Source organism: Staurois parvus, unplaced genomic scaffold, assembly GCF_062004578.1.
Source record: "Staurois parvus isolate SC_StPar_1 unplaced genomic scaffold, SC_StPar_1.0 ptg000131l, whole genome shotgun sequence".
Classification (NCBI taxonomy): domain Eukaryota; kingdom Metazoa; phylum Chordata; class Amphibia; order Anura; family Ranidae; genus Staurois; species Staurois parvus.
This window is the reverse complement of record NW_028317927.1, coordinates 4555335-4570322: the sequence shown is the minus strand read 5'-3', so window position 1 is coordinate 4570322 and position 14988 is coordinate 4555335. Positions and strand designations below refer to the sequence as shown.

Genomic DNA, 14988 nt, shown 5'->3' with positions numbered 1-14988 from the left:
GTATTATCTCCTATAGTGAACACTCTATTCTCTCATATATTTATTATTGGGTTTCTCATATACAGTGAAGGAAATAAGTATTTGATCCCCTGCTGATTTTGAATGTTTGCCCACTCACAAAGAAATGATCAGTCTAAAAATCGAATGGTAGGTGTATTGTAACACAGAGACAGAATAGCAACAAAAAATTCGAAAGAAATGCATGTCTAACAAATGATGCACTGATTTGCATGTTCATGAGGGAAATAAGTATTTGATCCCCTATCATTCAGCAGGATTTCTGGCTACCAGGTGTCTTTCATACAGGTAACAAACTAGTGAAAAACAGAAAAGATGAGTAGGGTAAACAAATCTCAGCTTGTTACCTGTATGAAAGTCACCTGGTAGCCAGAAATCCTGCTGAATGATAGGGGATCAAATATTTATCTCCCTCATGAACATGCAAATCAGCGCATAATTTGTTAGACATGGATTTCTTTTGAATTTTTTGATGCTATTCTGTCTCTCAGTGTTACAATACACCTACCGTTCAATTTTTAGATCATTTCTTTGTGAGTGGGCAAACACTCAAAATCAGCAGGGGATCAAATACTGATTTCCTTCACTGTATAGAACACTGTATTCTCCCCTTTAGAAAGCACTGGATTCTCTTCTATAAGGAATATTGATTTCTCTCCAATAGCGAACACTGGATTCTTTTCTATAGGGAATATTGATTTCTCTCCTATAGTGAACACTGGATTCTTTTCTATAGGGAATATTGATTTCTCTCCTATAGTGAACACTGGATTCTTTTCTATAGGGAATATGGATTTCTCTCCTATAGTGAACACTGGATTCTTTTCTATAGAGAATATTGATTTCTCTCCTATAGTGAACACTGGATTCTTTTCTATAGGTAATATTGATGTATCTCTGATAGTGAACACTGGAATCTCTTCTACAGGGAAGAGTGATTTATCTCCTATAGAGAACACTGGATACTTTTCTATAGGGAAGATTATTATTATACGGGATGTATATAGCGCCAACGGTTTGCTCAGCGCTTTACATTATAGTGGGAGACAATACAGTAACAATACCAGAGGGAATTGAGGGCCCTGCTCTTTGGAGCTTACAATCTAGGAGATTGATTTCTCTTCTGTAGTGAACACTGGATTATCTACTATAGGAAATACTGAATGCTCTCCTATAGTACACACTGGATTCTCTTCTCTAAGGAATATTGATTTCTCTCCTATAGTGAACACTGGATTCTTTTCTATAGGGAATATAGATTTCTCTCCTATAGTGAACACTGGATTCTCTTCTATATGAAATACTAAATGCTCTCCTATAGTGAAAACTGTATTCTCTTCTATAAGGAATATTGATTTCTCTCTTATAGTGAACACTGGATTCTTTTCTATAAGGATTATTGAATTCTCTCCTATAGTGAACACTGCATTCTCCTCTATAAGGAATATTGAATGCTCTCCTATAGTGGACACTGAATTCTCTTCTATAGGGAAGATTGATTTCTCTCTTATAGTGAACACTGGATTCTTTTCTATAAGGATTATTGAATTCTCTCACTGCATTCTCCTCTATAAGGAATATTGAATGCTCTCCTATAGTGGACACTGAATTCTCTTCTATATGGAATATTGATCTCTCTCCTATAGTGAACACTGGATTCTCTTCTAAAAGGAATATTGATCTCTCTCCTATAGTGAACACTGTATTCTCTTCTATGAGGAATATTGATCTCTCTCCTATAGTGAACACTGGATTCTCTTCTAAAAGGAATATTGATCTCTCTCCTATAGTGAACACTGGATTCTCTTCTATGAGGAATATTGATCTCTCTCCTATAGTGAACACTGGATTCTCTTCTATGAGGAATATTGATCTCTCTCCTATAGTGAACACTGGATTCTCTTCTATGAGGAATATTGATCTCTCTCCTATAGTGAACACTGGATTCTCTTCTATATGAAATATTGATCTCTCTCCTATAGTGAACACTGGATTCTCTTCTATAAGGAATGTTGATCTCTCTCCTATAGTGAACACTGGATTCTCTTCTATAAGGAATATTGATCTCTCTCCTATAGTGAACACTGGATTCTCTTCTATAAGGAATGTTGATCTCTCTCCTATAGTGAACACTGGATTCTCTTCTATAAGGAATATTGATCTCTCTCCTATAGTGAACACTGGATTCTCTTCTATAAGGAATATTGATCTCTCTCCTATAGTGAACACTGGATTCTCTTCTATAAGGAATATTGATCTCTCTCCTATAGTGAACACTGGATTCTCTTCTATATGAAATATTGATCTCTCTCCTATAGTGAACACTGGATTCTCTTCTATAAGGAATATTGATCTCTCTCCTATAGTGAACACTGGATTCTCTTCTATAAGGAATATTGATCTCTCTCGTATAGTGAACACTGGATTCTCTTCTATAAGGAATATTGATCTCTCTCCTATAGAGAACACTGGATTCTCTTCTATATGGAATATTGATCTCTCTCCTATAGTGAACACTGGATTCTCTTCTATATGGAATATTGATCTCTCTCCTATAGAGAACACTGGATTCTCTCCTATAGTGAACACTGGATTCTCTTCTATATGGAATATTGATCTTTCTCCTATAGTGAACACTGGATTCTCTTCCTTGAGGAATATTGATTTCTCTCCTATAGTGAACACTGGATTCTCTTCTATAAGGAATATTGATCTCTCTCCTATAGAGAACACTGGATTCTCTCCTATAGTGAACACTGGATTCTCTCCTATAGTGAACACTGGATTCTCTCCTATAGGGAACATAGTTCTGATCGTATATCTCTCTCATAGTGAACACTTTATTCTCTCTCAGTGACTGTGAGCCGCAGTGACACCTTTGCCCTTTCAGCCAGTGAGGGAATGCAATGGAGCTGTGTAGCTGACAAGTACTCGCTGTGAGCTCAGTACAGAGTGTACAGGACAGGGAGCACTTGTCAGCCCTGGAACAGCTGTAGGAGGACACACAGCCAGTCATGACACAGACATGTCACAACATGACCCTCCAAGCAGGAAGAAGACGTCACATGTCCGCGTCACTCCACCCTTGGCTTTACCTGATGCTCTTTGACCACCTCGCTGAGGCAGGGGTACCGCTCGGAGATCCAGCGATAGAACTTGGGGACGCCCATCTTGTTACAGTCCGGTAGCAATCAGTCTCTGGCAGCAACAGCACACAACCGTCACATCCGGCGCAATCCGATATCATCAGACTTGTGCAGGCGGAGGGAATAAGACGTCACCGCAACCGGGCCGCCATGATTGGTTTTCTCTGCGCCAGTACATAGTTACCGTATATATATTGAGAGGGAGAGGAGGCTGGAGCACAGCAGGGCCTGCATTGGTGTGTGGATGAATGGAGTGATGGGACAGTATAGCCCGGTCTGGATTGTGGGCTGAAGTTTATTACTTTAGTTTTGGACTGAGTGGAAATGATTGGAACACCTGCCAGGTTCTATCTGCACCCTACTCAGGAGATTCACCTTCTCTGTCCTGTTTACTATTATCACCAAGGGTGAGAGTGAAATATCCCAAGCTTTGGTTTGACACCAGAACAGGAATAGGGGAAATGTTCCAGTGGGGACAAGGAATTTCCTTTCACTTCCTGCTGTGGCTATGAGACAGGAAGTGAAGGAAAGTCTCCCCAAGGGGATGCAAAGGGCAAAAAACCTGCCAGGGGTTATAACCTCCTTTTATCCAAAATGGAAAAAAAAAAGTTTTGCCTATAGTTGTACTTTAAAGTAGTAAAGGCTCAAGGTTTTTTACCTTCATGCGTTCTATGCACAAAGGTAAAAAACCTTCTCTGTGCAGCAGCCCCCCCAATACTAACCTAAGACTCCTCTTGATCCAGTGATGTGCACTGAAGTTGTGGCTATCCCTGGACTCCCTTTCCTCATTGGCTGAAACAGAAGCAGGAGCCATTGGCTCCCACTGCTGTCAATAACAGCCAATGAGAAGAAAGAGGAGGCAGGGCTGAACAATGGCTCTGTGTGTGAACAGACACATGGAGCAGTGGGTGCCCCCATAGTAAGCTTCTTGCTGTGGGGGCACCTGACTGGAGGAAGTGGTCATGAGTGCCGGCAGGGGACCTGAGGATGGTCATGTCTGGATTTGTTGATTGCCAGGAGAATGGTACTTACCTGACTGCATTGTGCCAAGTGTAAAGTTTGGTGGACGGGATTATGGTGAGGGGTTGTTTTTCAGGGGTTGGGCTTGGCCCCTTAGTTCCAGTGAAGAGGAACCCTTAAGGCATCAGCATACCAAGACACTTTGGACAATTTCATGCTCCCAACTTTGTGGGAACAGTTTGGGGATGGCCCCTTCCTGTTCCAACATGACTGCACACCAGTGCCCAAAGCAAGGTCCATAAAGATATGGATGAGCGAGTTTGGGGTGAAGGAACTTGACTGGCCTGTACAGAGTCCTGACCTCAACCCGATAGAACACCTTTGGGATGATTTAGACTGGAGACTGTGAGCCAAACTTTCTCATTCCGACATCACTGCCTGACCTCACAAGTGCACTTCTGGAAGAATGGTCTAACATTCCCATAAATACACTCCTAAACCTTGTGGACAGCCTTCCCAGAAGAGTTGAAGCTGTTATAGCTACAAAGGGTGGGCCAACTCAGTATTGGACCCTACAGACTAAGACTGGGATGCCATTAGATTTCATGTGCGTGTAAAGGCAGGCGGCCCAATACTTTTGGCAACATAGTGTAGCTGGGACTTGCCTGTAGATGAATGTGAGAGCATACCTGGGGCTGGCTTGTGGTCTCATGAGAGAGCATAACCAGGACTGGCATTTGGAACAACATGAAAGCACAACCTGGACTGGCTTGTGGTTTCATGAGAGAGCATAAATAGGACTGGCTTGTAGATCCATGTAAGAGCATAGCTGGGACTGCCTTATAAATATGATTATGATCTCATTTACAAATACACTGCTCAAAAGAATTAAAGGAACACTTTGTAAACACATCAGATCTCAATGGGGAAAAATATCATGCTGGATATCTATACTGATATGGACTGGGTAATGTTTTTTTTCGTTTGATGGAAACGAAAATGATCAACCTACAGAGGACTGAATTCAAAGACAGCCCGAAAATCAAAGTGAAAAAATGATGCAGCAGACTACTCCATTTTGCTGAAATTTCATTGCAGCAATTCAAAATGGTTTTCGGTAGTTTGTATGGCCCCCACGTGCTTGTATGCATGGCTAACAACATCGGAGCATGCTGCTAATGAGACTGCTGATGGTGTCCTGGGGTATTTCCTCCCAGATCTGGACCAGGGCATCCCTGGATAGTCTGAGGTGCAGCCTGGTGGCGTCGGATGGACCAAAACCTGATATCCCAGAGGTGTTCTATTAGATGTAGGTCAGGTGAGCGTGGGGGCCATTCACTGGTATCAGATCCTTCAGGAACTGAATGCATACTCTCACCACATGAGGCCTGGCATTGTTGTGCACCAGGAGGAACCCAGGACCCACTGCAACAGTGTAGGGTCTTTCAATAGGTCCAAGGATTTCATCTCGATACCTAATGGCAGTCAGGGTGCCATTGTCTAGCCTGTAGAGGTCTGTGCGTCCCTCCATGGATATGCCTCCCCAGACCATCACTGACCCACCAACCAAAATGGTCATGCTGAACGATGTTACAGGCAGCATAACACTTTCCTTGGCTTCTCCAGACCCTTTCATGTCAGTCTTGTGCTCAGGGTGAACCTGTTCTCATCTGTGAAAAGCACAGGGTGCCAGTGGCGGACCTGCCAATTCTGTTGTTCAATGGCAAATGCCAATCAAGCTCTATGGTGCTGGGCAGTGAGCACAGGGCCCACTAGAGGACGTCGTGCCCTCAGACCACCCTCATGAAGTCTGATTCTGATTGGTCAGAGACATTCACACCAGTGGCTTGCTGGAGGTCATTTTGTAGGGATCTGGCAGTGCTCATCCTGTTCCTCCTTGCACAATGGAGCAGTTATAGGTCCTGCTGATGAGTTAGGGACCTTCAACAGTCCTGTCCAGTTCTCCTAGAGTAACTGCCTGTCTCCTGGAATCTCCTCCATGCTCTGGAGACTGTGCTGGGAGACACAGCAAACCTTCTGGCAATGGTACGTATTGATGTGCCATCCTTGAGGAGTTGGACTGCCTGTGCAATCTCTGTAGAGTCCAGGTATCGCCTCATGCTACCAGTAGTGACACTGACCCTAGCCAAATACAAAACTAGTGAAAAACAGAAAAAATGAGTAGGGAAAAAAATGTCAGTGGCCTCCACCTGTAAAACCATTCCTGTTTTGGGGGTCGTCTCATTGTTGTCCATCTAGTGCACCTGTTGTTAATTTCATTAACACCAAAGCAGCTGAAACTGATTAACAACCCCCTCTGCTACTTAACTGACCAGATCAACATTCCAGGAGTTTAGTTGACTTAATTATATACTCTGATTAAAAAGTGTTCCTTTAATTTTTTTGAGCAGTGTACAAACCAGTTCAAGCTATACTCCTGTATGGAACTATAGATCACTCCCAGGTATATTCTCAGAACTGAAAGCAAGTCCCAGCTATAGGCTCACGCTTCAAGAAGAACTGGACTGTCCCAACCAACATTATTTTTATTCCTTATGTTGCAAGCATTAGAAAATAAATAGGAAAGTATATTGTATTTACTTGTTTAAAACTGTTTTTTTTATTTCTTCAGTTACTTTCTGGTTTCCAGGCCTAGGCAAATGTCATATTTCCCAGGAGTATTTAGGAGAGGAGGGGTTTTTCTCAGATTAACTCATCCTCTTGCCTGCATGCCTAAACTAAGGGCAGATGAATTCCAGGAATTAAATGCCACATGAATCATCTGCCCATACTCAAAATGGACACCTCCTGAAATATGCAAGGGGTGTGTTTCAATGTGAGTTCTAAGCAAAATAAAGCAGGGATACATGGATGGGTGGATGATTTTGCTTTGAATAATAAAACTGAATTAAACTGGGTTCACATGTGCAGGCTGATTTGCAGTGATATTTTAAAGCCCAGTCCAGTGTGATTCCAATGTGAATTGTTAAAGTGTATGAGATTGGCACCTGAACTGGACTGAAAATTGCACAGGACGTCTTTTCAAGTCGCACTGCGGCCATCCTGCACATATGTGAACGGGCTCCACAGAAAGGCCTTTTGGTTCACATGTCATGCGAATAGGTGCTTGTCAAAACGCATCTAAATTCGCATATATTTGAACCGAGACTAAAGTAGCATTTGTGGTCCTCAGGTGCAGTGCAATTCTGCTTTAAATACATACTTGTTACAAATACACTCTTTTATATGGGACTGCAAGTTGGTCTCAGAGATACTCTTGCATGCATTTACAGGTCCATCCTAGTGGAGAGTGCTGGGTTGTCAGGTAGTTAAATATAAGAAGATAAAAGCTGTCATTGGCTTATAGTTTCATATCAAAACATAGTAGCTTGGCTGTCACATTGGTGCTTTGACTTTAATACTTTCTGAATCATTGGCATGGAAAAATCATACTATTTTTTTTTAACTTCATACATTTCAAATTGTTTGATATTTGATTTTTTTTTTATTTCTGGCAATAAATCACTATACGCTGCTACAAAAAAATATTGTTCCAATATATTGTAAATTAAGCTATACAAGTCTTTATATATTAATATTCACATTCCATTTTAACATCCAGCCACTGTAATGTTCAAAAACTATTAAAAAAAGCTATCTAACTTTCTTTCAACATGGTGACCTACAGATATTCTGTACAATAGCACATATGCACAAACATTCCAGGTAAAAAGGAATTTTGACTTAGCTGTAAATCCAAGAGTACAGTACAGAACACACCCAGATAGTCATAGATCCAGGTTATAGGCTGCTACCTTCAGGTAAATGGACACTGGCAAAGCTTTTGGACATGCCCCTTCCTTGAGCATACCCCTTTAACCCTACCCCTAGTCATGAGACCCTTTTTTGTTTTTAGTAAGCAATCCAAAGGAACAGAGAGGAGGAATCCTGTACTGTACTCTGAATTCACAGGCATGTAAAAACTCCTATAATCCTAAGGCCCCATGTACATGGGACACTTCTGAACGATAGATACTGACTGCTGGAAAACATAGGTTAAAAAACATCAGTTTAGTCATGTTTGCTTAAGTCGTTTATGCGTGTTTGTGTTTAGAAGCGTTTTTTAAAGATAAGCACAGAAGAACCAAATGCTCAGAATGCACTGAAAAGTGGTAAATTAACTATTTCAGACTGTTTCAGAGAAACACAGAGAGTAGAAGCAGAGAGAGCAGTATGTGTTGAGATTAGCTTAGGTGTGAGTTGCTCATTAACATTTCTTTTGTTTCCAAGGGTGGGAAAGGTGTCTGGTGGAGTGAGTCATTAAGGCCACTTGGGAGGTAGTTTGAGGTGTGAATGGTCATTAACATATCTTTTGTTTCCAAGGGTGGGAGAGGTCTGAGGTGTGAATTGGTCATTACAAGCTTGGTAGGAACATCATGTGTTCAGTGTTTTGTCCACTTGAAAACACTTTGCATGCATTTTTCATGATGAAAAAAGGCTCTGGACAGCATCGAGAACAGGAAGAGTTTAAAAAAAATTTCAAGCATTTAAAACGCTGATAAAATCAACTGCTGAATGCAATTTGTCTGCGTTCAAAAAAACAACTATACTCAAATGCCTGCAAACGACTGTAAACGAAGATGTGAACATGGACACATAGGAAAACATTAGGAAGAGTTCAGGGACTGCTGAAAAAACTGCTGAGCAGCTCCTAAATGTGAGTTTATCAGCTGCAGTGTACATGAGCCCTAAATGTACAATACGGGAAAAGGCTAAATATTTATAGACCCTAGGATGTCACCAAACAATGAATTACTAGGGTGGGCAATGTCAACGCAAACAGAATTGTGCCAATGGGCCTAACAAAAGTGAAAAATTGTCTCCTAGAAGTTTTAATATGATGGGTGTTGAAGTCAAACCAGGACTTTTGAGTTTATATAATAAAAGAACAAAACTGTATTTATTTTTTTACATACTCCCCTGCTACATTTATACACTTATCACAGTGTTTAACTAATGCCTGGAAAGCTTTGGCATAGAAAGGTTTGTCAGTACACCTGAACCATCCTAGTGGTTAATTTCGTCATCAGTGCTGACCTCTGAGGAACTATTTTAGGGGTCCAATTTCATGCCTGCTGTGGGCTGAGAACCAACACAGCCGGAATCGTCACTGACAGTCATACAACCATATGGCCACCATTCAATGTCTTACTGCGGCTGAGCGTCTCATCACCGTACCATGCTTGAAGTCTTGTGTAGATATCTGTGGGCTTTACACCTTCGTTCACAAGAAACTTTGCTACATGCTGATCCATGCACACACTAACACTGTTTTCTGTGATAATTAACAGTCTCCAGCCTGGACCACAACATGTGTCGCCTATCAGTAATAGGACACACTTGCCACTTACTACCAAAGGTAGAACCGCCACACTAGAATCCCTTTTTATACCTGTAAAATTAAAAGTCCTGGTTTGATTTGAAAACCCCTTGTATATATGTGTACCAGGCTCTTACAAGACCAATTTGGTGCAATGAGAATCACAGATTTCTTCTCTTCCATTCCTCTACCTTGCGGAGCAGACGAGGAATAATCCACACTGGAAGGAAGGCCTATATTAGCCTGCACAAAAATATGGGACTTTAATGCAGCAAACATATCACACTGTTATTTTGTTATAATATGTACATTTGGTATTGCAATTTCTTTTCTTTTTTGTATCATATGTTATTAGCATTTTGCTTTAGTCATACTGGCATGTTTTGTCGTTTAGATGGATTCCAGGGTGACCCTTGGTTTGGGAATCCAGCACGGGGTATGGATGGTCTCATGGGTTTTGTACCCTTGTGGGTTGTTCTGTGCCCCTGGCGGTGCGGACGGAGCCTTTGCTTTGTCTAGGCGCCTCTAGAGGGCAGTCTCCTGTGCTTGCAGCATCCTATGACTGCCCGGACGTCGTGCGGTGCTGCGCATATGCCCGGCGTGACATCATGGTTATGCACTTTATTCATACATTTTATGAAACACTGGATAAAAGAATGTGAATATTTCACAGTATGGTTTGATATACCACCAATATTATTATAGATGTTGTTCATACACCATAATATTTAGGTTTTCTTTGAATTTTGGGATAATTTATAGCGCGGCTTGATACATTACAATTGTGGAAATCAGGTAAACGTGTCAATAGGATACGTTGCTATCCAGATGTCGAGGAGGTTGATTGAACAATATGAAGTGAGCTATTTTTAATCCTTCTACTGCTAGCAATAATAAATTGATAGGGAAATATACTATACATGTATATAATTGTTTTAAACAGGTTTTTCTACAACATGATGTCATACAGTACCGTGCAATAGTTTTAGGAAGGTGTGAAAAATGCAGTAAATGAAGAATGCTTTCAAAAATAGAAGTGTTAATAATTTATTTTTCTCAATTTACAAAATGGAAAGTAAATGATAAGAAAAATCCAAATCAAATTAATATTTGGTGTGACCACCCTTTGCCTTCAAAACATCAGTTCTCCAATTGTTCTGGGTACACTTGCTCAGTTTTTGAAGGAGCTCAGCAGGCAGGTTGTTCCAAACATCATGGAGAACTAGCAACTGATTTTGTGGATGTAATCATCCTGTCTCTTCATGCAGAGACCATGATGTTGAGATCAGAGCTCTGTGAGGGCCAAGCCATCACTTCCAGGGTTCCTTGTTCTTCATTAAACTGAAGGTAGTCCTTAATGACATTGTCTGCATGTTTGGGGTCGTTAAATTTGGGGCCAATCATACACCTCCCTGATGGTATGGCATGATAGATGCAGTGAAGGAAATAAGTATTTGATCCCCTGCTGATTTTGAATGTTTGCCCATTCACAAAGAAATGATTAGTCTAAAAATCGAATGGTAGGTGTATTGTAACACTAAGAGACAGAATAGCAACAGAAAATTCTAAAGAAATGCATGTCTAACAAATGATGCACTGATTTGCATGTTCATGAGGGAAAGAAGTATTTGATCCCCTATCATTCAACAGGATTTCTGGCTACCAGGTGTCTTTCATACAGGTAACAAGCTGAGATTAGAAGCAGTCTCTTAAAGGGAGTGCTAATCTCATTTTGTTACCTGTATAAAAGACACCTGTCTACAGGAGCAATTAAACAATCAGATTCCAAACTCTACCATGGCAAAAACCAAAGAGCTGTCCAAGGATGTCAGGGACAAGATTGTAGACCTACACAAGGCTGGACTGGGCTACCAAACTATTGCTAGGCAGCTTGGTGAGAAGGTGACAGCAGTTGGTGCAATCATTCGCAAATGGAAGACACACAAAGCAACTGTCGGTCTCCCTAGGTCTGGTGCACCATGCATGATCTCACCTCGTGGAATGTCAATGATCATAAGAACAGTGAGGAATCATCCCAGAACTACACGTGAGGATCATGTCAATGATCTCCTGGCAGCTGGGACCACAGTCACCAAGAAAACAATTGCAGTGCCCACAAGGTCCCTCTGCTCAAGAAAGCACATGTCCAGGCCCGTCTGAAGTTTGCCACTGAATGTCTGAATGATGCAGAGGAGGACTGGTTGAAAGTGTTGTGAGTCAGATGAGACCAAAATCAAGCTCTTGGCATCAACTCAACTCACCGTGTTTGGAGGAGGAATGCTGCCAATGACCCCAAGAACACCATCCCAACTGTCAAACGTGGTGGAAACATTCTGCTTTGGGGGTGTTTTTCTGCTAAGGGGACAGGACAACTGCACCGCATCAACTGGATGATGGACGGGGCAATGTACCATCAAATCTTGGGTGAGAACCTTCTTCCCTCAGCCAGGGCATTGAAAATGGGTAGTGGATGGGTGTTCCAGCATGACAATAACCCAAAACACAAGGCCAAGGCAACAAAGGAGTGGCTCACGAAGAAGCACATTAAGGTCCTGGAGTGGCCTAGCCAGTCTCCAGACCTTAATCCAATTGAAAATCTGTAGAGGGAGCTGAAGGTTCGAGTTGCCAAACGTCAGCCACCAAACTGTAGCCTCCCTAGCGGTCTGATTATGTCCGTATTTCTGTGCTCAAAGCGGTAAATTAGTTTGCATGGAAATATGTTGTTTTTCTTCACATCCAATCACTGGCTAAATCCTGCCGCCTCAACCTCCGTAACATTTCCAAAATCCGCCCTTTCTGACCAATGACACCACAAAAAAACTTATCCACGCCTTGGTTTTATCCCGCCTCGATTACTGCAACTCCCTCCTCACTGGTCTACCGTTATATAGGCTATCCCCCCTTCAGTCTATTATGCATGCTGCTGCTAGACTCATACACCTTACCAACCGATCAGTTGCCCCTCTCTGCCAATCCCTTCACTGGCTTCCACTAACCCAATGTATAAAATTCAAAATACTAACCACAGCTTACAAAGCCATCCATAACACTGCCCCTAGCTACATCACCAACCTCATCCACAGATACCGCCCAAATCGGCCACTCTGCTCCTCCCATGATATCCTCCTCTCTAGCTCCCTCATCACCTCCTCCCATGCTCGCCTCCAGGACTTCTCCAGAGCCTCTCCCATCCTCTGGAACTCCCTACCACAGCATGTCCAGTCAGCCCCCACCCTGTCTGCCTTTAGGCGATCTTTGAAAACTCACTTAAGGGAAGCCTACCCCACCTCCACCTAAGAACTGTACTTGAATCACCTCCGCCAGATCATCCCCCGCAGCTATAACCTTTTGTATCACCTCCCCCTTCCTTTAGATTGTAAGCTTCACGAGCAGGGCCCTCCTATTCCTTCTGTACTGAAAAGTATTGTAATTGTACGGTCTTCAATATATTAGGTAGGTAAAAATAGGTAGGTGATAGGTAAAGTCGATCCAGGGAATATCCAATTGCCTCTCGGGGGATCAGGAAGGAATTTTTTCCCCTGCAGAAGCAAATTGGATCATGATTTGCTGGGTTTTTTGCCTTCCTCTGGATCAACTGTGGGTGTAGGATTATAACTTTTTTTTATGGTTGAACTGGATGGACTTTTGTCTTTTTTCAGCCAGACTATGTAACTGAACAACACTTTGGGGCTATAACAGGTTCCACTGGAAAGCGTGTCTGTGGGATATTGGCCCATTTAGTAAAAAGCACTTGTGATGTCTAGTACTGATGTTGAACGAGAAGGTCTGGCACGCAATAGGCATTTGAGTATATCTCAAAGATTTTCAATAGGGTTGAGGTCAAGGCTCTGTGAAGTCAACTCAGGTTCCCCTACACCAAGATCATCAAACCATATAATTTTGGACCTGACTTTTGGGCACAGTCGCACCCTAAAACTGTCATCACAAGGTTGGAAGCACACAGTTGTTTAATATTTCTTTTTATACTGTAACATTAACAAGAACCTTCACTGGAAACACCTGCACTCAATAATTAGGAGGGGGTGTCACAGTATTTGAGATTATCATATAGTGTAGCCTATGCAGAGCAGAGTTGTGGGAGAGCACCAGCAGCCACCCAATACAGACTTCCTACAGAAAACTACACAAGAGGCAGATATAATCCTGCACAAGGAGAGATAGCAGCAATGCCTGGTTTTTATTACTGGAAGCTCTTGCACAGAGGTAACGGGGGACATTTATCAAAACTGGGACAGAATCCGGAGCAGCTGTGAATGGCAACCAATCAGCTTCTATCTTAAGCTTGTTCAGTTAAGCTTTGAAAATTAAAGACAAAATGGACCTTACATATAAACTGCATTTTTTAACAGTATATTTGCCTTGGTCATTTGGCTTTTTAACATAGTCATGCTAAGTTCTCATGCTGAGAGCATGGCCTACTTACTCTGCAACCTCTCTCCAGTGACCTGCATGTTATCAGGAATCAATGAGCAACTTTGCAGGAAATCTGTCATCAGACTAAACCTTTCTAATGTAGGCAGTGTCTGATGACTTCTATAATACCAGTTGCCTGGCTGACTCTGGTCTTGATACTTTGAGTCATTAGGTTAAACATGCATGTAGCAAGTCAGAACTCAATCTTTTGAGTCACTGATTACAAACACCTAATCAGTGACTCAATTTGTTAATCCAAAGGCTTTAATACTTTTACAGGCAAGTACTTTCAAAATGAGAGTCCTGTAATGGCGGCATATATAAACGAACAGGTGCTGCTTTAGGTTTGTGAGAGGTTTACAACACTATAGAACAAATGGTCTTTATGCACTCTGTGAATATGCAATTATAGAAATTCCAGAACACAACCTACACAGGGAATTTATAGATTAATTTGATCATAATGTTGGATCTCCTGGAATAATTTTGTTTCTGTAAAAATTGAGGTCTCTTGTCTGGTCTGGAGCCCACATCATAACACAGTATGCCCATTTCTCTTGCAGGTCCTATGCCTTCTTTGGACACATATCATCAATTTCAGATTTTACCCTTGGCATAACCTATTGTCAGTCTGTCATTTCAGCATGTCCTTTATCAAAATGGTTTCTGACTGAAGGGTCGGGATTATAACCACCTGTGCAATCTCAAGATCACTAGAGGTTAAAGAAACAAGTCATCTGTTTTTACAGTGTTACTCGCTGCCTATCTGGGCCACCATGATGTTGAAGATTCTGCAGTGTTTTGACTAGCGAGGACACTGACGCTATAGGATCAGGTGATGACCTCTCTAGACATCCTGTAACCTCAGAGAGTATGCCACCAAAAGTGACTTCAATCATTCAATCAATAAAAAATCTTGTACTTTAAAATTTTCCTTGCACATGATTGGGTATTCATTGCAAAAGTTAATTGTCACGTTTTCTAAGCTACGTGGAATTTTGGAAGGTGAACATGATCTACCCCTTTAGTAAATCAGCCTCAATTTATCTG

The 14988-nt window shown here is 41.7% G+C and overlaps 1 protein-coding gene and 1 long non-coding RNA gene across 3 annotated transcripts in view; one reads left to right on the top strand and one right to left on the bottom strand.

The window, feature by feature from the left end:
* Nucleotides 1–3250, bottom strand: part of XRN1 (5'-3' exoribonuclease 1) — a 123361-nt gene extending 120111 nt beyond the window's left edge. For both annotated transcript variants that reach the window (XM_089672571.1, XM_089672572.1), the window contains exon 1: nucleotides 3114–3250. In XM_089672571.1, the coding sequence (XP_089528697.1) occupies nucleotides 3114–3188 (75 nt within the window). In that variant the 5' untranslated portion in view covers nucleotides 3189–3250. The remainder of the gene's footprint in view (nucleotides 1–3113) is intronic.
* LOC149466341 (uncharacterized) lies at nucleotides 3120–14870 on the top strand. Its single transcript, XR_016312077.1, has 2 exons — nucleotides 3120–3349; nucleotides 14502–14870. It is a non-coding gene; the product is annotated as an uncharacterized LOC149466341 (long non-coding RNA).
* Nucleotides 14871–14988: the final 118 nt, after the last annotated feature.